General features: G+C 54.9%; 1 protein-coding gene across 1 annotated transcript; it reads left to right on the top strand.

Annotated features, from left to right (window-relative positions):
* Positions 1 to 517: 517 nt before the first annotated feature.
* GPR157 (G protein-coupled receptor 157) lies at positions 518 to 21,970 on the top strand. The gene is made up of 4 exons (XM_047791933.1): positions 518 to 1,022; positions 15,817 to 16,030; positions 20,749 to 20,943; positions 21,351 to 21,970. The coding sequence occupies exons 1-4, from the start codon at positions 640 to 642 to the stop codon at positions 21,564 to 21,566; spliced, it is 1,008 nt and encodes a 335-aa protein (XP_047647889.1). The 5' UTR covers positions 518 to 639; the 3' UTR covers positions 21,567 to 21,970.
* The last annotated feature ends 255 nt before the right edge of the window (positions 21,971 to 22,225 follow it).

The raw sequence follows: 22,225 nt of genomic DNA, 5'->3' as shown, positions 1-22,225 counted from the left end.
TTGCACAAACTTGTGTACACACACACACACACACACAGAGCCTGGCTCTAACGAAAGAAGGTAATATTAGCCCTAAAAATGCCAGTCCATCCCTCCCCAGAACTGGACGTCCTAGCTGTCTGGCCAGAGCCAGGGGCTCTGTGGGGAGGGGGGGTAGTGCAGCGCTGAGGAATGGACCACGGGCAGGAAAGGAACCGGGGGGCAGGGGCGGGGCTCAGGGATGGTGCTGGGGAGCTGGGGGCTTGCCTGGGGTCTGGGGCGCTGGGCAGGGAAAGGCTCAGAGCCCCGCGCGGGGCCACAGTCCGGACGTGGGGGCCACGGGGTGGAGCGTGGACACGCAGGGGCGTGGTTCGAGGGCGGGGGTGGGGCGCGAGGGCGGGGCGGACTTGGGCGCCAGTGGGTGGAGCGCGGAGGGCGCGGGGGGCGTGGCGTGGGGCGGGGGCGGGGCCTAGGAGCAGGGGCGGGGCGGGGCGCGGGCGCAGGGCCCAGGGTGGGCCGGGAGGGCCGGGAGGGGCAGGGACTCGGGCGGGGCGGGCGCTGGGGCGCTAGCGGCTCGTGGGTCGGTGCCCAGACGGCGTCTGCCGGACGCGGGGCCGGGCCTCTGTCCTGGCGGCACCCCGGCCCGCTCCGCGCCCGGCCATGTCTCCTCCCGCGCCGCCCACCGAGCTGATGCCGTCGGAGCGCATCGTGGTGTTGCTATCGTGCGTGCTGTCCGCGCTCGGCTCGGGCCTGCTGGTGGCCACGCACGCCCTGTGGCCCGACCTGCGCAGCAGAGCGCGGCGCCTACTGCTCTTCCTGTCGCTGGCTGACCTGCTCTCGGCCACCTCCTACTTCTACGGGGTGCTGCGGGACTTCGAGGGCCCCTCCTGGGACTGCGTGCTTCAGGGCGCTCTGTCCACCTTCGCCAACACCAGCTCCTTCTTCTGGACGGTGGCCATCGCCCTCTACCTGTATCTCAGCATCGTCCGTACTGTACGCGGGCCGGGGGCCAGTCGCCTGTTCTGGGCTTTCCACATCGTCAGGTGGGTGGCAGCGGCGGTCGCAGCTTTCCCTCTGGTCCCCTGACCCCCTCCTGGGCCTTGTCTGCTGCCCCTGTGACTCTCGCCCCCCTCTGGTCCCCACTTCTTGGTCGGACCCCTGGCCAGGCCCCCGGCCGGCAGGGTCTGGTGTCTGCTCCTGCCCCGGGGCAGCTCGGGGCCAGCGGAGTGATGCTAGGCTTGCCGAGAAGATGAGCTTGTTCTGAACATCGCCGCCAGGGGTACCCCTTTGAGGTGGCCCCAGCTTGAGCCTCCCAATGAGGTAGGCGCCTCAGCGCAGCCCCTGGAGGGCAGGGGCCCAGAGCTGCCCCTCAGAGCACTTCTGGTAACTTGGGCCCTTGGCCTCCTGCTTCGCTGCATCCTGACCATCTCTGCTGTGGGCGAGGCTGAGGAGCAGCACCTGGGAACCAGGCTGTGCCATGAGTGTGGTCCACTCAGCAACTCCCAGGCTTCCCTCCACCCAGTTCTGTGCCAGACACGCGTAGAGCTTCGGCTGTAAAATTTAGGGAGAACAATCCTGTTTATTCTTATCTTTGCTCATCTGGAAACCTCAGGCCCCAATCCCTCATTATCTCGGTTCTAGATCTTGACTTTCTTTCTGGAGTTCAGCAGCTCTGAAGTTGAGGGTCAGTGGCAGAGGCTGGTCTGGAAGGAGAGCTGCCAGCTGCCTGCAGTCTCTGAGAGCAGAGAAAACCAAGGCCTGGTCCTGCCCTGCCAGGGAAGTGTCTGCCCAAGTTACCCTCACCTATGGGAGAAGGTTGCCCCTTCCTGGTGTAATCTCAGGATTCAGACATCTGGAGGTGTCCTGTGCTGAACCCAAGGCAGGAATTTATAGAGCTTCCTGCCTCTTCTCCCTCTAGATAAGAGCACCAAATGCTGCCCTAATTATAGGTCTTCTCTGTTGAATACTTGAGTTCTTTCCAAGGGACTGAGGACAGTCAGCACTTTGGTAGAGACAGGTCACCTGGGTGTCACAACAGTGAGGTCACAAGTCTGTAAGAGTCACTTGACCTGCAGGTCTCAGAGCTGTTGGGTGGAGGCCAGCTGGTCCCTGGGAAACCAAAGGCCTGCTTCTCAGCCGTTCAAGTCGGAGTTTGTGCAACCAGGCATTTGGACCTGCCTCAGGTGCTGCAGAGACCCCCAGAGAACAGGACTGCTCTTCCTCCCTCTGTGTCCCACCTGATCTCTGCATCTGTTTCAGAGACCAACCAGTGCTTGGCAGGCTGGTTAGGTGTGGGCATCGTGGAGCTCACATGTACTTGGAAAGAGCCCCAAGACCTTCTTTGCAAGCTCCTCTTCTCTTTCCCCGCTTCTTTTTAAAAATACTGAATACAGGGAGTTCCCTGGTGGTCTAGGGGTTAGAATTTGGCACTTTCACTGCAGTAGCCCAGGTTCATTCCCTGATCTGGGAACTGAGGTTCCACATCAAGCTGCTGAATGCCATGCCTAATAATGATGATGATGATGATGATGATGATGATAATACTGAGTACTTTCAAAGTGATAAAGAGAAACTGAGGCAGTTCTTGTAAAAGACACATTTCCTAAGGACCTTTTCTTCTCCCTCCTAGGAATGTTTTCTGTGATGCTTAGGGAAGACCACCTAAGAAAGCTTGTGTATCCTTCTCAGGCCATAAAAAGGAAGCAAATTTTTCATCTTGTCTGTTGAGTGTGATCCACCTGCTTCTTCCTTTTTTTTGTCTTTTTAGGGCCGGCATATGGAGGTTCCCAGGCTAGGAGTCGAATTGGAGCTGGAGTTGCCAGTCTTGTCTATGACTTACGCCACAGCTCACGGCAACCCACTGAACGAGGCCAGGGATCAAGCCTGCGTCCTCATGGACCCTAGTCAGATTCGTCTCCACTGAGCCGCAAGGGGAACTCCTCCACCTGCTTCTAAAATTAAAAAAAATTAGGAGTTCTTGTGGCTCAGCGGTAACGAACCTGACTAGTATCCATGAGGTTACAGATTTGATCCCTGGCCTTGCTCAGTGGGTTAAGGTTCCGGCGTTGCCCTGACTTGCCGTGAGCGTCTGAGTCACAGATGTGGCTCAGATCCTGCATGTCTGGGGCTGTGGCGTAAGCCAACGGCTACCGTTCTGATTCAACCCCTAGCCTGGGAATCTCCATGTGCCTCCGGTGCAGCCCTAAAAAGCAAAAAAAAAAAGGAAGAAAAAGGGAAAAAAATTACCTGTATCCATCCTAGAAAGGGACTTCGACAGTTTATTCTCTTTCAGAAGTTAGCACTCCCACTTTGCCTATCAAAGGATGAGTAAAACCTGTCCAACAGCTTTGTGTACAAACCTAGATTCTCCTAGACAGAGTTGCTAAGGACTCTTCAGTATCTTCCTTTGGAGGATGCGTTTCTTGCTGCTCAAAGGACCTCTTGTGATGGGAAATTTCATCTTCGGACAGGCTGCACCATCACCCACTTGCTAAATAACCACTTCAAATGACTGGAAATCAGTCCTCTGACCACCTTCCAGTCTTGGGAAATATTTTTAACTATGACAACACAAAAGGTTGATCTCTCTGTTCTGTAAAGAGTTTTTATGAGTTGATTTTTTTTTAAATATCCTGCCAAATGGACAACAGACATTCCAACAAAATAGCACAAGTAGGAGTACTGAATACAAGTTATAACAATGATGTACCATTCTCTCTTTCTGTTAGGAGAAGGCAGAATACAGATATGACAATACATGGAATAATCCATGTCTAAAGTATTTGGTTCATACCCCCTGGTCCCAGTAATCCTATTTCCAGGGACCTAGTCTAAGGAGATATAACCCAAATTACCTGCCAAGCTGGAATTACCAAGGGGTTTGTGTGGCACTGTTAGCATGAGGAGAAGTTGAAAGCAACCTAAATGTCCAAAAAAATAGGGGATCAGTAAGTTACAGGCTACACCCCACCCAGAAGTGTCATGCTGCCATTAAAAACTGGCCGAGAACTCTGTAAATCATACATTTTTTAAATGGCATGATACAGTGCTACGTGGGAAAGAGCCATCTCTAGAGCCGAACGCAGCCATGCACAGCAGGAGGCTGGAGAGAACCGTGCATGTGCACGCCTGCCAGCGCATGCACGTTCCCAGAAAGTGCCTGCGTGGCCCCTCTGGGCCCCATCATGATGCCTGAGAATTTCCTTTACAGACTTTTTTTTTTTTATCTCACTGGGCAAGAGGGAAGCTTAGACTTTATCCTGAGGGAACCTGCCTGTCATCACGAGCTGCATCAGGCTTCTGAGATCTTGTGAAATGCTGTCCCATTCCTTAGCTCCCTGAGCCTCTGTAACGCAGGGGACTCCGGAGGATCCCCCACCAGCCACAGCTGATGAGACGTGCGGGGGCCACAGAGCTGTTAGCTCGGAGGCTGGGGGCCTGGGGGGCAGGAGCATGCAGGCAGGGTTAGAACTTCAAGGTCAGGGCTCCTTTTAGGATTACAACTTGTTTCTTGGCCTTGACAATCCTTTTTCAAACTGAGAGATAATTTGACGATAATGTAACTTTCCAGATTGCCACCTGAGCATTATTTATCCTGATTATCTGGTGCCATTTAAGAGTAAGCTGCAGGAGTTCCCGTCGTGGCGCAGTGGTTAACGAATCCGACTAGGAACCATGAGGTTGCGGGTTCGGTCCCTGCCCTTGCTCAGTGGTTAACCATCCGGCGTTGCCGTGAGTTGTGGTGTAGGTTTCAGACGCGGCTCGGATCCTGAGTTGCTGTGGCTCTGGCGTAAGCCGGTGGCTACAGCTCCGATTCGACCCCTCGCCTGGGAACCTCCATATGCCATGGGAGCGGCCCAAAGAAATAGCAAAAAGAAAAAAAAAAAAAAGAAAGAGTAAGCTGCAGGGAAGTTCCCCTCGTGGCTCAGTGGAAACGAATCCATGAGGTTGCGGGTTCGATCCCTGACCTCGCCCAGTGGGTTAAGGATCCGGCATTGCCGTGAGCTGTGGTGTAGGTCGCAGATGCGGCTCGGATCTGATGTTGCTGTGCTGTGGCTGTGGTGTAGGCCAGCAGCTGTAGTTCTGATTCGACCCCTAGCCTGGGAACCTCCATATACCATCTGTGCAGCCCCGCACCCCAAAATTAATTAACTAAATTAAAAAAAAAAAAAGAGTAAGTTGCAGGGAAGTTCCCCTCGTGCCTCAGTGGTAACAAACCTGACTGGTATCTATGAGGACTTGGGTTCGATCCCTGGCCTTGCTCAGTTACCATGAGCTGTGATGTAGGTGGAAGACTCGGCTCAGATTCCCAAGTTTCTGTGTCTGTGCCGCAGGCCGGCAGCTACAGCTCTGATTCACTTCCTAGACTGGCAACTTCCATATGCCCTGGGGTGCGGCCCTGAAAAGATTAAAATAAGTCAATAGAAAAAGAGTAAGTTGCAGGGAGCTCCCTGCTGACCTAGTGGTTAGGACTTGGTGATTTCGCCGCTGTGGTCCAGGTTTGGTGCCTGGCCTGGGAACTGAGATCCCACGTCAAACTGCAGCCAAAAAAAAAAAAGTAAGTTGCAGACCTGATGCCCCCCAACTCCTAAATCCTTCATCGTATATTTCTTTCCAGAAGGCAAGGGCTTTCTCGTGAACCACACATGCCTCCCCAAAGCAGGAGATCAGCACGGAGCAGTACCAGGATATTGACTGTGGGTTTATTGAGGTTTTGCCGGTCGTCTGATAAGATTCCTGATCGCGAAGGAAGGTCTTGGCTTATGTGCTGACGTTGTTCTCACGTCTCTTTATCCTCCTCAATCAGAAACAATTCTTCCATTTTCCTTGGCGGTTCACAACTGGTCTTTTTGAAGAGTCCAGGCCCGTCATGTTGCAGAATGTACCCCCCCCTACCCCCACCCCATCCCGGGTCCCCTGATGCTTCCTCGAGTGGATGTGGGTCCTGCACTTCGAGCTGGAATCTCACAGAAACCTGTGCCCCCTTCCGACCTGGTGGTGGCTGGCAGCTTGGACTCGTTCCTTTCCTGGTGATGTGCCCTTTGGTCACGTGATGAAGGTGCTATCAGCCACTTCTTTACCACAGTTACTCTTTTTCCTTTGGAGGTGAGTAAGGATCTTGTTAAGATAAACCTCCTGGAACCCTGCAAATGTTCGCCCCGCGGGGTCACGTCCATTGACTCCAGCGGCATGCTGCCAAGACTCTCCTGGTTCTTTGCTGCATTTGTATTCATTCTCTCTTCTCACGATTGCTGGTTTCCATGTCGTGTTTGGCTGTGGACAATGACCTCCTCTTATGTTTGCCTTTCCTGGTGAGCTTTCCACTTATAATTTTCTTGTTTCTAGTTGTGGCCTTTTTTCCTTTTCAACCTAGAGAGGTTCCTTTAGCATGTATTGTGACGTTGGTTTGGCGATGCTGCATTCTTTTAGCTTGTGCTTGTCTTTTAGCTTTTGCTTTTTTTGCTTCCTTCTAGGGCCACACCCACGGCACATGGAAGTTCCTGCACCAGGGGTCTAGTTGGAGCTGCCGCTGCCGGCCTCCGCCACAGCCACAGCAATGCCAGATCCACGCCATGTCTGCAACCTGCACCACAGCTCATGGCAATGCCGAATTTGTAACCCACGGAGCAAGGCTAAGGATGGCACCTACATCCTCATGGACACTATGTCGGGTTCTTAACCCACTGAGCCACAACAGGAGCTCCTGTAAAGCTTTTGATTTCTCTGTTGAATCTGAATGAGAGCCATCCTGAGTTGAGGATTCTTAGTCGAAGATTTTTCCCTTCCATCCCTTTAAATATACATCACCACTCCCTTCTGGCCTATAGAGTTTCTGCTGAAAAATCAGCTGATGAGGCGTTCCCGTCGTGGCTCAGTGGTTAACGAATCCCACTAGGAACCATGAGGTTGCGGGTTCCGTCCCTGGCCTTGCTCAGTGGGTTAACGATCCGGCGTTGCCGTGAGTTGTGGTGTAGGTCACAGGCGCGGCTCGGATCCCGTGTTGCTGTGGCTCTGGCGTAGGCCAGTGGCTACAGCTCCAATTCGACCCCTAGCCTGGGAACCTCCATATGCCGTGGGAGCGGCCCAAGAAATGGCAAAAAAAAATCAGCTAGTGACCTTACTGGGGGGAGGGTTCCCTTGTATGTTATTTGTTGCTTTCCCTTGTGGCTGTTAACATTTTTTCTTTGTATTTAACTTTTGTCAGTTTGATTCATATGTGTCTCGATGTGTTTCTCCTTGGGTTTATCCTGTATGGGACTCGCTGCATTTTTAAGGTGTGAGAATATTCCTTGTTCAAGGGAGAGCCCCGTACCGTCTCTTTTCTGCTGTATTTTTGCTGCAGAGGCAGCATGATGTTGATGCTCCATATTTTCCTTATTCATTTATTGAAGTACAGTTGATTCACAAGGTCAGCTTCAAGTGTACCACACAGTGATGCAGTTGTCTGTACGTATATATATTCCTAAATATATGAAGAATGGGAGCTCCCGTCGTGGCGCAGCAGAAACGAATCTGACTAGGAACCGTGGGGTTGAGGGTTCGATCCCTGGCCTCGCTCAGTGGGTTAAGGATCCAGCGTTGCCGTGAGCTGTGGTGTAGGTCACAGAGGCAGCTTGGATCTGGTGTTACTGTAGCTGTGGTGTAGTCCGGCGGCTGCAGCTCTGATTAGACCCATAGCTTGGGAACCTCCATATGCTGTGGGTGTGAACCTAAACAGACAAAAAGACCAAAAAAGACCAAAAAAAAACAATATATACACACATATGTATATATATGTATATATATAGGAGAATATATATAGACGAATATATATGTGTGTGTATATGGAGAGAGTATGTATGTGTGTATATATATTTCTTTCTTTTCCCTTATAGTTTACTATAAAATAATTGAGTATAGTTCCCTGTGCTATGGTAGGTCCTTTCTGGTTATCTATTTTATATGTAGTAGTGTGCCTATCTTAATCCCCTACTCCTATTATCCACCACCCCCCTTTCCCCTTAGGTAACCATGATTTTGTTTCCTAGGTCTGTGCCCATATTTGATATATGCAAGTAGATAAGCATCTGTGGCTGTCTGTTTGCAATACTCACCTAAGAAAGTGCTGGGTGGCTCAGCCTGCAGCGGCCCGTGGGTGGGGTCATTTCCCTTCCGATAAGATGAGCCTGAAACCATCTGTCCTTTCAAAAGCTGTCCTCATCCCTTTTTTTCCCACTATGAGGTGGGCTCCTTCTGAATCCAGCTGGCAGGTCATTAACGGTCCACCCACCTGCACGCCAGGCATCCACCTGTCTCCTGCGGGGGCAGGGGACGTCGGGCTGGGGATGTACCCAGTGAGAAGTGAGGACCAGGCCAAGTCGGCCACCTCGAGAAGTCTTAGGAGTTCTTCTGGGTAAGTGTGTGGGTACGACCCTGGCCCACGTGCCCATGTGCTCTCTGGCATTTGCTAGGGTTCTTTAGGAAGAGAGAGCCTGTGGCACCTCCGGTTCACTGTAAAAACCACTGCTGTGGGGAGTGGGAAGTTCCAGTGCAGAGAAAAGGGGAACCGAGGGCCCTGAAAGGGGAGAGTCCGAGAGCTCTCTAATCAGACACCAGCTCACCGAGGGGCCCCGGGATGAGGCCCCAAGCGGGCAGTGCCTGTGTGGGGGTGGATGCATACCGCCTAAGTCTGTGCTCCCCTGAAGAACACTATTGAACTGGCTGTGTTTCCTGAGGCCCCTGCTGCAGTGAGGTGTCTGCACTGCCTGTGTGTTTGCTGGAAGCCCGCTCACTGCACTGCGGGCCCAGAGGCTGCCCTTGACCCTTCCAAGGCAAAGTCAGACTCCACCCGCCCTCCCCCAGGCCCTGGCAGGCAGGAAGGCGTCCCTGGCAGAACCAGGGCTGCGGAGGGCGGCCCCAGGCTCTGGGCATGTACAAGTTCCTTTGGGAGTCCCTTCCTGTCTCTGTGGCCAGAGCAGCAGAGTGACCTGGTGGTGGCCTGGCCAGGGGCTGACTCCCAGAACTCCCGCCACCAGCCTCTGCCCCATGCTTAACAATCAGAGCCCATTGTCTGGGCAGAAACCTCCAGGCGGCAGTGCTCGGATTCCTTTCCCCAGGCCCTGTCCCCGACAGCTGCGTCCCTTAGGGCCTGGCTCAGTCCTGCTCCCGGGAGCTTCAGACATTGACACATTGTTGCCCGATGGTTTTGTTCTCAAAGCATTTCGGGGTCATGTTCACAGTTAAGGCTTTCCATAGGCCACAGGCACGTGGGCCAGGCTCTGCTGTTTGGGGGAGAAGACCCTCTTGTGGCCTCCCCAGTGGGTGCTACCCCACCCCCAAAGATCCGCAGGAAGCGGGCAGGGGGTTTGGGGTGAGGGGAAAGTTCAGGAATCCAGCAATGGATTGAGCGGATCCCCCTGGGGCGGAGGGGGAAGCGGCTCTGTCACCGCAGGCGGCCCCACCTGACTGCTGGGAGAGGTTCTGGGACTTCTCTGGGAACCCCGAGGGAAACTCAGAGCCTTGCCTCTGTGGGCACAGCCCGCCCTTGTGGTCATCTGACACAGGCCAGGGAGCCCAGGTGCGGGATGTGGCCTGCTCGCCACCCAGCTGATCCCGTGGTTCCACTTCTCACTGGGCGATTAAAGGACACCGTGGGTGCTGGGTTCCAGGAGCCAAGCTCAGGACCCGTCTGCAGGGCCTTTGTCAGTTTGGTCCTCCCCTGAGCTCCCCGAGGGCCCCCCAGCTCTGCTCTGCTCTCTGGGTGTGGTGGGACCAGGGTCCCCAGAGCCAGGCTAGCATCCCCTGCCCCGAGGGTGTCTCCTGCACAGCTAGTGGAGAGCCGCTGCCTCAGCCTGCCCAGGCTGCCCAGCAAAGCCCACGGACTGGGTGGGGCACTTAAACTACCCAAACCCATTCTTTCCCAGCCCTGGAGGCCGGAAGTCTGAGGTGTGGGCAGGCTTGGCTCCCTCTGAGCTCTCCCCTCAGCTTGCAGACGGCTGTCCGCACCGTCTGTCCGCACCCGGCCGTCCCTCAGGGACTGTCTGCCTCCCAATCTCCTCTTCTTACGAGGACCCCGGCCTGTTAGGTTAGGGTCCACCCGGGGCCTCATTTTAACTGAATCACCTCTTTACAGAGCCTGTCTCCAGATGCAGTCACATCCCGAGGTACTGGGGGTGGGGGTGGGGGTAGGACTTCAATATAGGTTGGAGGGTGTTACTCAGACAGTAACCACTTCCGAGGATCGGGGCTGGGCAGGGTAACCAGCCTGGAGTCCAGCAAATACCATGAGAGCCGGGGCCCCTGGGCACCTCTGGGTGGGGGGGGTTCTGGGCAGAGTGTGGTCCTCCCATCTGGTGACCCCAGCCCTGCTTCTTCTCAGCCTGAGTCGTAGGTTTGGAGAGAAGGGGCCTTAGTGGCCACCTGCTTTAACCGTCCCTGCTCAGTGCCTTTCACCTCGTCCCCTGCACATGGTCACGTGGCTTCCTTCCCTGGAGGAAGCTCCCGGTTCAGCCCTCGACTTTGGGACTGGCCTTGGGACTGAGCAGGACACCTGCCCTTCCCTCCTGCTGCCGCTACTGGCCGTCTGCTCCACCGGCAGGACCTCCTCAAGAGCCTGTAAACGCTCGAGGACCCAGCTCCAGGCCCAGCACGTCCTCACATGCCTGGCTCACAGTCACAGGTTTAGAATGTAGTTCCTTGGTGTCCACACGGAGGCAGGACAGTTCACTGGCCGTTCGCCACCACCCACGTCTGGGCCTCAGGGCAGCCCCTCCAACCACGAGGTTTTCTGGGTCCCAGTCAGCTAAAACCCTTGGTCTGTTTCACATGTGCTCTTGTTAAGCTGTATCTTACTAGTTCTGATTTTGTTTGTTTGATTTTGTGTGATTGATTGGTGGATAGATGGCCACACCCATGGCATGTGGAAGTGCCTGGACCAGGGATCAAACCTGTGCCACAGCAGCAACCTGAGCCACAGCAGGGACAGCACTGGCTCCTTAACCTGCTGAGCCACCAGGGAACTCATTTTTTTTCTTTGCTTTTTAAGGCTGCACCTGTGGCATATGGAAATTCCCAACTGTTAAATTTCAGGGTGTTTTGTGGGCTGATGATCAGATACAACCATCACTAAAATTAAATTATAGGAGTTCCCACTGTGGTGCAACCAGATCAGCAGTGTCTTGGCAGTGCTGGGCCACAGGTTCAATCCCAGGCCTGGCACAGTGGATTAAGGATCCGTCATTGCCACAGCTGAAATTTAGGTCGGGACTGTGGCTCGGATCTGATCCCTGGCCTGGGGAAACTGCATATGCCATGGGGTGGCCCTGCACAAAAAAAAAAATCACTTCTTCAAAATTAAATTATATATAGGAGTTCCCTGGTAGCCTATTGGTTAAGGATTTGGCGTTGTCACTGCTGTGGTGCGGGTTCAATCCCTGGCCTGGGAACTTGCACATGTGGGCCATGGCCAAAAAAAAAAAATTTTTTTTTCTTTAATTATGTAAACTTACAATTAAATACACTACGTTAAAAACAAAGTAATACATACTCAAAACTCCGTAGGTCCTAGTCATTGTTTTGCCGATTTTGTACAGCAGAGGTCAGCAGACTTTTCTTGTAAAGGACCCGAGAGTATTTTCAGCTCTGCAGGCCAATGATCTTGGATGCAACTGCTCAGCTCAGCTCTTTCTGCTCAAAAGCAGCCGTGGGCGACATGTAACCAGTGAGTGAATGTAGCTGTGTTCTGGTAACATCTATTTAAAAAAACAAACCATGGGGCCAGATTTGGCCTGAGGGCCCTAGTTTGCTGGACCCATGGTGCCCATTTAAGAAAGTGATAGGAGTTCCTGTCATGGCTCATTGGTTGGCGAATCCAACTGGCATCCATGAGGACGCGGGTTTGAGCCCTGGCCTCGCTCAGTGAGTTAAGGATCCAGCATTGCCGTGAGCTGTGGTGTAGGCCTGGCTCGGATTCCGCATTGCTGTGGCTGTGGTGTAGGCTGGCAGCTACAGCTCCGATTCGACCCCTAGCCTGGGAACCTCCATATGCCACGGGAGCAGCCCAAGAAATGGCAAAAAGACCCCAAAAAAAAAAAGAAAGAAAGAAAGAAAGAAGAGAAAGCATTAGTGGTAAAGATGAACTGGAAAACTGTTACCCGTCTCTGTACCTCTGCCAAGGTGGCAGCCACACCGGGCCAGGAGAGAAGCCGGGTATTTAAGGGGGAGGTGATGACAAGGGGCCGTGTCACAGAGCGGGAAGAAAGGAGAAATACTCTGCTCTTGTCGGAAGCGTATTACCTGATGCGCAGAGAGGCTGCTCCGGTTCCATCAGCCCAGGAGAGGCCCTCTCTTCCTCATTTCACGTCTGCTTGCTCAGTAAGGAAACTGAAGACGGCAGCCGCCTGCACCTCACGGAACACCTCCACTTGCTAACTGCGACCACGGGTTGGCTGCCGTTTCCGGGGTTTGGCAAAAATCAGCAAAAACCTGCTGGGAGCATCGGCTGGCCGTAGGGGATTTACCGGAAGGAGTGTTGCGTATTTTATTGTTATTTGCAAGTTGTGTGCCTTACATCCTTTATAGCTGTAAAATTCACAATCCATGTTTACGTGTGGGTGGACGTCCACACAAACACACACCTGTACGTATATGTCTTTCTTTTTTCTTTTTCTTTTTTGGTCTTTTTAGGGCCACACCTGCAACATATGGAAGTTCCCAGGTTTGGGGTTGAATTGGAGCTGTAGCCCCTGGCCTACGCCAGAGCCATAGCCATGTGGGATCTGAGCCGCGTCTGCGACCTAGACCACAGCTCACGGCAACGCTGGATCCTTAACCCACTGAGCAAGGCCAGGGATTGAACCTGCATCCTCATGGATGCTAGTTGGATTTGTTTCCGCTGCGCGATGATGGGAACTCCTGTAAGTATCCATCTTTCTGACGTTAAAACATCACCAGCACACCGCCGACTGTCCCCACAGTGGACGAGTCTGGCGGAGCCAGCTTGGCGGGGTGGTTAGACATCCCTCCCACTCCATTCCCACCGCTCTGGGTGCCCTCTTCCCGCCTCCACTCAGGTACCTCCCCAGGCAGAGCCGCCTGCCCTCGGAGCTTAAGTTCAAACGCCGTCCCTGACTGATCCGAGCACACCCTCCACCCTTGCAAAGCCCTCTGTCTGGTCTTCCTTCCAGCTGTTTCGCAGCACGGACTCAGCTCCAGGCACATCGCAGGGGCTCAGGCTGAAAATGCATTGCTTTGTAGCTTTTGTATGACAAACCTAAAGTTGCAAAACATGGGGACCCTGTGGTACCCGGTGTCCTTTAGGGGCCCCAGGGCTGCCAGGAAGGGATGGGAGCGCCTTCCTCTGGCCACACCTGTGCCCTCTTCCCGCCTGAGTGGGACCCTCTGCTCCAGTCCTGCCAGGGGACCGGCCCAGCCCACAGTGCTGTCACCACTGTGACCTCAGGATTTCTGTTTCAGCCCCTTTGAAAGGCCTTCCCCTCTTTTTGGTGACATCTGTGCTCTGAATAGTTAAGGGGTAACTTGGGGGGCGCCCTCTCAGTCACTCGGCTCACTCTTCATTCAGTCAGTCATTCAGCAGGTCCTGGTTTTGTCAGGCACTGCCACATGCCAGGCACTGCTGTGGATGCCAAGGGAGATGAACTCACACCGCCCTCGCCTCATGGAGCTCAGAGCTGACCGACGCTGTCCTAAAATCCGCAGTGGCATGAGTTTTAGAACGTAACCCTTTACTACGAAAATAGTCTGAGAAGTTCCCGTTGTGGCTCAGTGGGTTAAGAACCTGAAATAGGGTCGGTGAGGATACGGGTTTGACCCCTGGCCTCCCTCAGCGGGTTAAGGATCCTGCGTTGCCGCAAGCTGCGGTGTAGGTCGCAGATTCGGCTTGGATCCAGTGTTGCCGTGGCTGTGGCTCCAATTTGACCCCTAGCCTGGGGACGTTCATATGCACAGGTGCAGCCATAAAAAAAAAAAAAAAGGGAAGAAAGAAAGAAAAAATAGTTTGTCACTGGAATATATTAATTTACCAGGTAAATAATTTTGCATAGAACAAGCACTCAAAATGAACACATTCCCTTTTAAGTGTGACTGGGTACCTTTGGAAAAGTCCTTTCATTTGTGTGGATCTTTGCCCCTTTGGTGCCTTTGTGACTCAGAGGAGAAGATGCAGCACCAGCCTCCGGGCAGTCCTAGCTGTCCTCAGAGCCCCAAGCTGAGGGCACTGCCCAGGGACTCTCCCCCTCTGGAGGCCAGTGAGGGACAGGGTGCGGGTCTGTCCTCCACGGGCCCAGGGCGCTGACTTTCTCCCTTTCATCGCCCGCCCCCTCCACAGCCCTGCAGTGTTTTAGAAACAGCCCTTCCAGCCTCGTTGTGCTAAGTACACCTTAGCCCAAGTACACCTGTGACCTTAGCACTGTCCCACTGCTTTCACAAGGAGCCCATGTTGCTGCCAGAGCCCTCAAGACAGCACCAGCTTCCAAACTCAGCGTTTCTCTGACGACACTGTCCTGTTTACTCACTGCTTGTCCCCTGGGCAGCTGACCTAGCGCGTCGGCCCATGTATCATCTTCCTGGGGCCAGAGACGCACAGGCCTCGTGTACTCCAGGCGCCTGCACACGGGCCCAGATTCTGGGACGTGGGGACAAGTCGCAGTGACAACAGTGGCGGTGACCCCCCCCACCAGGGTCAACACTGACACCCTGTGTTGTGTATAATGTCAAGGAGTTTATTTATTTTTACTTATTTATTTATTTATTTATTTATTTTTTTGAGAGCCGTACCCACGGCCTATGGAGGTTCCCAGGCTAGGGGTCTAATTGGAGCTGTAGCCACCAGCCTACACCATAGCCACAGCAACACAGGATCCAAGCCGTCTGCGACCCACACCACAGCTCACGGCAACTTAACCCACTGATACTCCTTAACCCACTGATACTCCCCTCGAGGCCCTGGCATCATCCCCACATTGTGGAGAAGACACTGGCGTGTTGCAGCCAAGTGGGGCGGGCCGAGACCCAGACCTAGACTTGTTGCAGTCCAAGTGCTTAACCACCTGCCAAGGGGCCACGTAGCTTCTGTGCATGGTTAAACCCACCCCGACCGATTTAAAGGCAGGGCTGGGTGAGGAGGCTGGTATGGGGACCACTGAGGGGGAGGGGCGCCTTGGGGCATGGCTCTAATCCCAGCTGTGTTGCTATTGCTGTAACCTCTAGAAAAGTCAGCCCGGCACTGCCTGAGGTTGGGGGTCTGGTGGCCCTTGGGGTCCTTGCCAAGGCCTGTCCCCTCCCCATAGAGCAAGGAGGTCTCAGGACTGGGGAGACATGTCTTCCCAGAGCCCCTCTTCCCTCTTTTGGTTCCTGTCACAGGTGCGTGGAGCCTGGAATCCCCCACCCAGACAACTGCAAGCCTAGCATGTGCCCCCGCCAGACCCAGGCCGGCCCTGGAGGCCTGAGTGTTGGTGGGGTGCGTGGATGAGGCTTGCATGTGGGGGCTGGCGCACGCAGGCTGGTGCAAAGGCCCCTGGGTGCCGGAGGGAGCCGGCCACCCCCCTGCCACAGCATCCTAGCACCAGTCTCCAGGGAGCCTGGCAGTTCTGGAAGCAAACCTGGCCTCTGAGGGGTTTGGGGGTCGGGGTGGGGGTCTGGCCAGACAGGTGGTCAGCACGTCCCCTGTGTCCTCCTCCCTGGGCTCTGCAGGACCCCCTGCCCACCTTTTCTCCAGGGACATGGTCTGCTCCAGGCTCCGGAAGACCATCCTCCTTGTGGGCAGAGCGTCCTGATCACTTCACCCTCACTGGCTGTGCCGGAGCCAGGCCTGACCTCACCGCCTTACTCCTTACTCCTCAGCTGGGGGGTCCCGCTGGCCATCACCATGGCAGCTGTGGCCCTAAAGAAGATTGGCTACGATGCCTCGGATGTGTCGGTGGGCTGGTGCTGGATCAACCTGGAGGCGGAGGACTATGTCCTGTGGATGCTACTGACCGGGAAGCTGTGGGAGATGCTGGCCTACATCATGCTGCCCCTGCTCTACCTTCTCGTCCGGAAGCACATCAGCAGAGCGGTAGGCACCCTTCGGGGCCCCGTGCAGAGCTCTGTGTGGCCGCTGGGTCCTGGCATCAGGGTCAGCCACCCAGGTCGAGGAACAGGCCAGAGTGACAAAGGGTGACACTGAATTAGGAGCATGGTGGGCTGGTCCTGCCGTAACTGTGGGTGTGGGTCGAGGAAGCAGGGGTTCACCAAGGCTAGGGTGACAGTCTCCCCCAACTCGCCCGGCTCTGCATGCACGCGGCTGTGGGATCCTGGAGGCTGAGCCACAGCGCTCTACTGCCCCCTCCTGGAAAGACTGCTGTGGTCGCTTAACCCTGAGAGGAATGCAGGTGAAAGATGAGCAGTATTCAAATAAAAATTGAACTGGCATGTCCCGGGGAGGAGAGGCCATGGAATTTCATAATCACTGATACAGATAACTCACTTCATTATCTTTGGTGGTTCAACTATCCACGGTCGACTTTTCAGGCTCTCAAGCATTCGTAAATCAATACGCAGGGCTGGCCAGTGGTCTTGGAGACTAATAACAACTTGGGCTGGCCAGAACTTCTAGGAGAGGATGGTTTTCCTCTGATAATCTGGCCAAATTGTTCCTTGTTCTGGACGACTGGTTCAAGATGTCAAGTAAATAAAGTTAAAAATAATAGCTTACACATAGTGAGCACTGATTTTTAACACCATTAATTAATTAATTAAAAAAATTTTTTTTGTCTTTTGTCTTTTTAGGGCTGCACCCACGGCATATGGAAGTTCCCAGGCTAGGGGTCCAATCAGAGCTGGAACTGCCAGCCTATACCACAGCCATAGCAACTTGGGATCCAAGCCGCATCTGTGACCTACACCACAGCTCACGGCAATGCCAGATCCTTAACCCACTGAGAGAGCCCTGGGATGGAACTAGTTGGGTTCTTAACCTGCTGAGTCACCGCAGGAACATCCTTAGTGCGTTTTATTTATTTTTTTATTTTTTGTCTTTTTTTTTTTTTTTTTTTGCCATTTCTTGGGCCGCTTCCGCGGCATATGGAGGTTCCCAGGCTAGGGGTCAAATTGGAGCTGTAGCTGCCAGCCTACGCCAGAGCCACAGCAACACAGGATCCGAGCCGAGTCTGCAATCTACACCACAGCTCATGGCAACGCCTGATCGTTAACCCACTGAGCAAGGCCAGGGATCGAACCCTCAACCTCATGGTTCCTAGTCGGATTCGTTAACCACTGAGCCGTGACGGGAACTCCAAGTTTGCGAGTTTCTAATGAGAACTCAAATCCTGCCCGAGAGGAGGCAGAAGTGTCATTACGATGGAAGGTAAACCAGGATATGTGGCTGGAGCAGTAACACAGGTTCACGTGACAGACTTCAAGCTCATCCTGCTGGTGTGGTGCCTGTGTTTCTCTCTTGGTCTGAGTTTTCAAGGCTGAAATTGTAGGCGAGTGTGTCCAGCATCTTTCAGGGTGTGTTGCTGGCTCGGCGGCCACTGCCAAGTGTCTAGGCTGCTCCCCGTAGCTGTGTGACACCAGACCCCTACCCTGTATGCCCAGCTGTGCCTCAGGGGACACACACTTCTGGTTCTCTTTTTACTCTGGAATTTACCTGATTCTCACTCCTCCCTGCTGCCCTCTTCTGGCTGAGCTTGGAGTTGTTGACAGAGATGCTGGCAGGGCTTACCAATTGGTGTGAGATCCTATTTGTGGTCTTTTCTTTGATCTTTTTGTCTTTTAGGGCCGTACTGGTGGCATATGGAGGTCCCCAGGATAGGGGTCCAATCGGAACTGTAGCCACCAGCCTACGCCAGAGCCACAGAAACACAGGATCTGAGCTGCATCTGCAACCTACACCACAGCTCATGGGAACACCGGATCCTTAACCCACTGAGTGAGGCCAGGGATCGAACTTGCATCCTCATGGATCCAAGTCCCGTTCGTTAACCGCTGAGCTACGACGGGAACTCCCTCTTTGTCTTCTTAGGACTTTTTATTTATTTATTTATTTATTTATTTGGTCTTTTTTGCTATTTCTTAGGCCGCTCCCACGGCATATGGAGATTCCCAGGCTAGGGGTCCAATCGGAGCCGTAGCCACCAGCCTACGCCAGAGCCACAGCAACGCGCGATCCGAGCCGCATCTGCGACCTACACCACAGCTCACGGCAACGCCGGATCCTTAACCCACTGAGCAAGGCCAGGGATCGAACCCGCAACCTCATGGTTCCCAGTTGGATTCGTTAACCACTGCGCCACGACGGGAACTCCAGGACTTTTTGTTTTTTTAACTTTTTTTTCTTTTTAGGGCTCCACCTGTGGCATATGCAAGTTCCCAGGCTAGTGATTGGATCGGACCTACAGCTGCTGGCCAATGCTATAGCTACAGCAATGTGGGATCTGGAGCCATGTCTGCAACCTACAGCACAGCTCATGGCAATGCTGTATCCTTAACCCACTGAGTGGGGCCAGGGATCAAACCCGAATCCTCATGGATACTAGTTGGGTTCTTTACCACTGAGCCACGATGGGAACTCCTTCTTAGGGCTTTTTAGCTGGTCTTCTGCCTGGGCCGGGGGAGGGGGGGGCTTCTCTTACCTCCTCTTTTAGTGGAGGAGCTCCCAGGAGCTCCACTAGGGTCTGCCTCAGACCACCCCACCCCAACTCCCCGAGTGGCCTTTCCTGTGTCTGTCTTCTGCCCTGCCCTTCCTGTAGCTGGGCAGGAAGCCTGGGGCCCTGTCCATGAGCCTGACCCCCATGTGTGAGAATGGGTCCTCTCTTACTACTGTGCCAGTGTTTCCAGGAAAAAAAAGAATAATACTGGGCAGGAAGGCGAGAATGTAGGAGTTGTTCCTGCCTCCAGCTAGGAAGGAGAGCTAAAAAAATAAGGTGGGGCAAGCTTTACTCTGAAGAGTGGGCCAGCAGCCTTAGTGCCCAGCTCCTGTACCCACCCGCGTGGTTCCAGGGTGGGGGCGTGCAGCTCTGGGTGCTGCTGAAGGCCCCAGGGGGCGAGGCAGGTGCCCTGAGCAGATGAGCTGCAGCAGCTCGGGTGCCCAGAGAGGCCAAGGTGTGTGGCTTTTCTCATCTGGGCCCTCAGTGTTCCCCACAGAAGGCCAGGCGCAAAAACACATCTTTGTAATGGAGTCGTTTTTTGGGGGTTGGGGTTTTTTGGAGCAGTTTGTTTGTGTTCATCTATTTTTTCCAAGTTTGGTTGTGATCCAGAAAGCCCTTTGGTCTCACGGATGGGCATTCTGAGGAGCAGGGAAGCCAAAGCTGGTCCCTGCCTACCTTTTCCTTCTGCCCCAGCTTTTGGACAGAGCCCTGCTCTGAGGCAGGCTGGCGGGGGACACGGCAGGGGCAGTGGGAGCGGGGGTGGGGGGGGGGAGAGCCTTGCATTCTGGAGGGGGAGGGTGATCACAAACGACAGGCCTGATAAATGAGGTTGCCTGGTGTCCAGGAAGGAAGACGATAAGACCTATGAAAAGCAGACGGGAATAGAGCTGGAGGTGGACACAGCACCCACCCACCCCCGGGGGGAAATGCCTTTGCAGTTTAAATCGGGTTGACTTGTAAACCACCGTTCATGGAAAACAATGAAAATCATTTAAAAAATAAATCAATACATCAGGTTGACAGGCTAGCCCTTATCCAGAAGGCAACACTGGACCAAAGACCGAGGGAGTGAGCCAAGTAGAGGGAGGGAGCGGCTTGTGCAAAGGTCCTGGGGTGGGGCGTGCCTGGCAGGTTTGGGGAGGAGGAGGCCGGTGTGGCCAGGGCTGGGGGGTGGGGGGGGAAGCAGCAGAAATGAGGTCAGAGCTAGACCAGGGGTGGGGACACTGCGAGGAACGTGTGAGACAGGGAGCCACTGGGAGCTGTGATGGAGGACTGGCCTGATCTGACGGCTTTTCCGGGAACTGCCCTGCTTCTGGGCTGAGAGTAAGACTGGAGGGGGGCGGGGGGGCGGGGTCAGGATGATGAAGGGAGACCAGTTAAGAGGCAGTGGTACGACTGTGGCACGGGTTTGATCCCTGGCCCCGGGAACTTTCACATGCCTTGGGCACAGCCAAAAAAAAAAAAAAGAAGAAGAAAGAAAGAAAGAAAAAGAATAAAAGAAGAAGAAACGGTGGCAGCTGTCTTGAGTGTGGTGGAGCTAGGACCAGGCAGTGGACAGAACATCCAGGTCAGGGTCTGTTTTCCACAGATGGACGCAGTAGCCTTGGGGATCAGGAGCAGGTGTCCATTTGGGACGTGAAAAGTTTCCCATGGACTTAGGCCCCCACGTGGGGGCACAGAGCAGGCGGAGGACCGAGGAGACAGGTATTGAGGAGAAAGATCCAGGAGTTCCCATCATGGCTCAGCAGAAATGAACCCAACTTGCATCCATGAGGATGCGGGTTCAATCCCTGGCCTCGCTCAGTGGGTTAAGGATCTGGCGTTGCCATGAACCGTGGTGTAGGTTGCAGACGTGCCTCGGATCCCTACTGTGGCCGTGGTGTAGGCCAGCAGCTACAGCTCTGATGCGACCCCTAGCCTGGAATCTCCATATGCCTCGGGTGCAGCCCTAAAAAGAAAAAAAAAAAGAAAAAAAAATCCAGACCAGGCCAGAGATGGGAACCCGGCCACCATGTCAGGTGGAAAAGGCACTGCATGCCTCCCGTCCCCCTCCTCCAGCCAGTCTCTGCGCTGGGAGGAGGGCGGCCCGGGGTGGGGGGCAGTGTGTGTCTGGCTCACTCTGCCCCCCGCCTTCCCTGCCCAGCACGAGGCGCTCTCCGAGTACCGGCCCACCATCTCCGAGACCCACCAGCTTCGGGGCCGCTCCTCCGTGGCCGACAAGAAGCTGGTCCTCATCCCGCTCATCTTCATCTGCCTCCGGGTCTGGAGCACCGTGCGCTTCGTGCTGACCCTCTGCGGCTCCCCGGCCGTGCAGGTGCCGGTGCTGGTCGTTCTGCACGTACGTAGGTCCACCCTCCCCGGCCCTGCCCTGTCCTCGCTGCTCTAAGGTCACACTCCCGCTTCCAGCAGAGCAGGCTCGTCCCAACGTGCCGACCAACACTGGCCAGCTGGGGGCTCTGCTCCATCGAGGCTTCCCCCTGCCCTACGGGGAGCCTTGACCAGAGAAGGGGGGAAGGTCAGGGCGGCCGGGGGCAGCCCCGGGGCGCTGAGCGGCTGTCCGTGGCCTGCAGGTTCGGGCTTGCTCGATGCTCTGCCAAAGGCCTTCGTGGCCAGGGTCCCCCCAGACCAGCCTCAAGGCGGGGAGGACCAGATTCCCGGGTCCCCAGCACCTCCCAGCCTCCCAGCCTGCGCCGTCAGGACCAGCTCCAGCCCTGGCACTCACACCTCTCCCTTTCTCCCCACCAGGGTATCGGGAACACGTTTCAGGGAGGCGCCAATTGCATCATGTTCGCCCTCTGCACCCAGGCGGTCCGGACTCGGCTCCTGCAAGTCTGCTGCTGCTGCTGCTCTCAGTCTCCCACCACCGAGACCCAGGAGGGCCCTCCCACCGCCTCCGCACCCATCAAGGCGGGCAAGTCTCAGGGCCCCAGCTGGGCCCCAGACCAACAACTGAGCACCTGAGCTCCCCACTCCCTAGCTCTGTGCGTAGGTGCTGCCACCTGGGGCCAGGTGGCTCAGAGTCCCCTCTGTGGGGGGGCTGTGCTGTGACTGTTGGCAGTTGGAACTTTTAACCCCCGTGGGGGAGCAGCGCGAACTCAGCTTCGTCTACCTCCTTGACCCTCAGGCACGACCCCTCACCCTGCTGCACTGGGGGGAGTTCGTGTGCATGAGGGCTGGCACTGACATTCAGGGAAACCAGTGGTGTGGGATCATGGCCACGCTGCCTTGTGGCCAGCGGATCATCGGCCTTGTTTACAGGTGGAGGGACCCACACCTGTGGGAAAAGCACAAAGAGACATGCTCACTGTATACCCGTCCTCAATAAAATGCCAGGGGCTACCAGAGATGCGGCCCCCACCAAGGTATCACGGAGCAGATTCCTGGTTTGTCAGAGCGTTGAGATTCTCCCGCGAGCCTAGCTTTTCTTGGATAGCTTTGCTGGTCAACAAAAGGGCAGTAGCTTTGACCAGGAGGTGACCGCCGTGAGCACAGCCCCACACAGCTGCTCAGGGCAGCTGGTCCCCTCGGAGCCTCCCAAATTCTGGGGCTGTCAGCCCTTGATGTAGATTGCGTTAGTTTCAAGCACAGGCTGGGATCCAGTCTCCCGCCTCCACCAGGCA

The sequence above is a fragment of the Phacochoerus africanus genome, chromosome 8 (genome assembly GCF_016906955.1).
Source record: "Phacochoerus africanus isolate WHEZ1 chromosome 8, ROS_Pafr_v1, whole genome shotgun sequence".
Lineage (NCBI taxonomy): Eukaryota > Metazoa > Chordata > Mammalia > Artiodactyla > Suidae > Phacochoerus > Phacochoerus africanus.
The sequence above is the reverse complement of the archived record's forward strand: the minus strand, read 5'-3'. Positions and strand labels throughout refer to the sequence as shown.

What these genes read in the sequence shown, in the direction of transcription:
- GPR157 (XM_047791933.1), top strand. Translation starts at nt 640, where the DNA reads ATGTCTCCTCCCGCGCCGCCCACCGAGCTGATGCCGTCGGAGCGCATC. An exon ending in GGAAGCACATCAGCAGAGCG is followed by an intron (nt 16,031 to 20,748) that starts GTAGGCACCCTT and finishes TTCCCTGCCCAG; the next exon opens with CACGAGGCGCTCTCCGAGTA. An exon ending in CGGTGCTGGTCGTTCTGCAC is followed by an intron (nt 20,944 to 21,350) that starts GTACGTAGGTCC and finishes TCTCCCCACCAG; the next exon opens with GGTATCGGGAACACGTTTCA.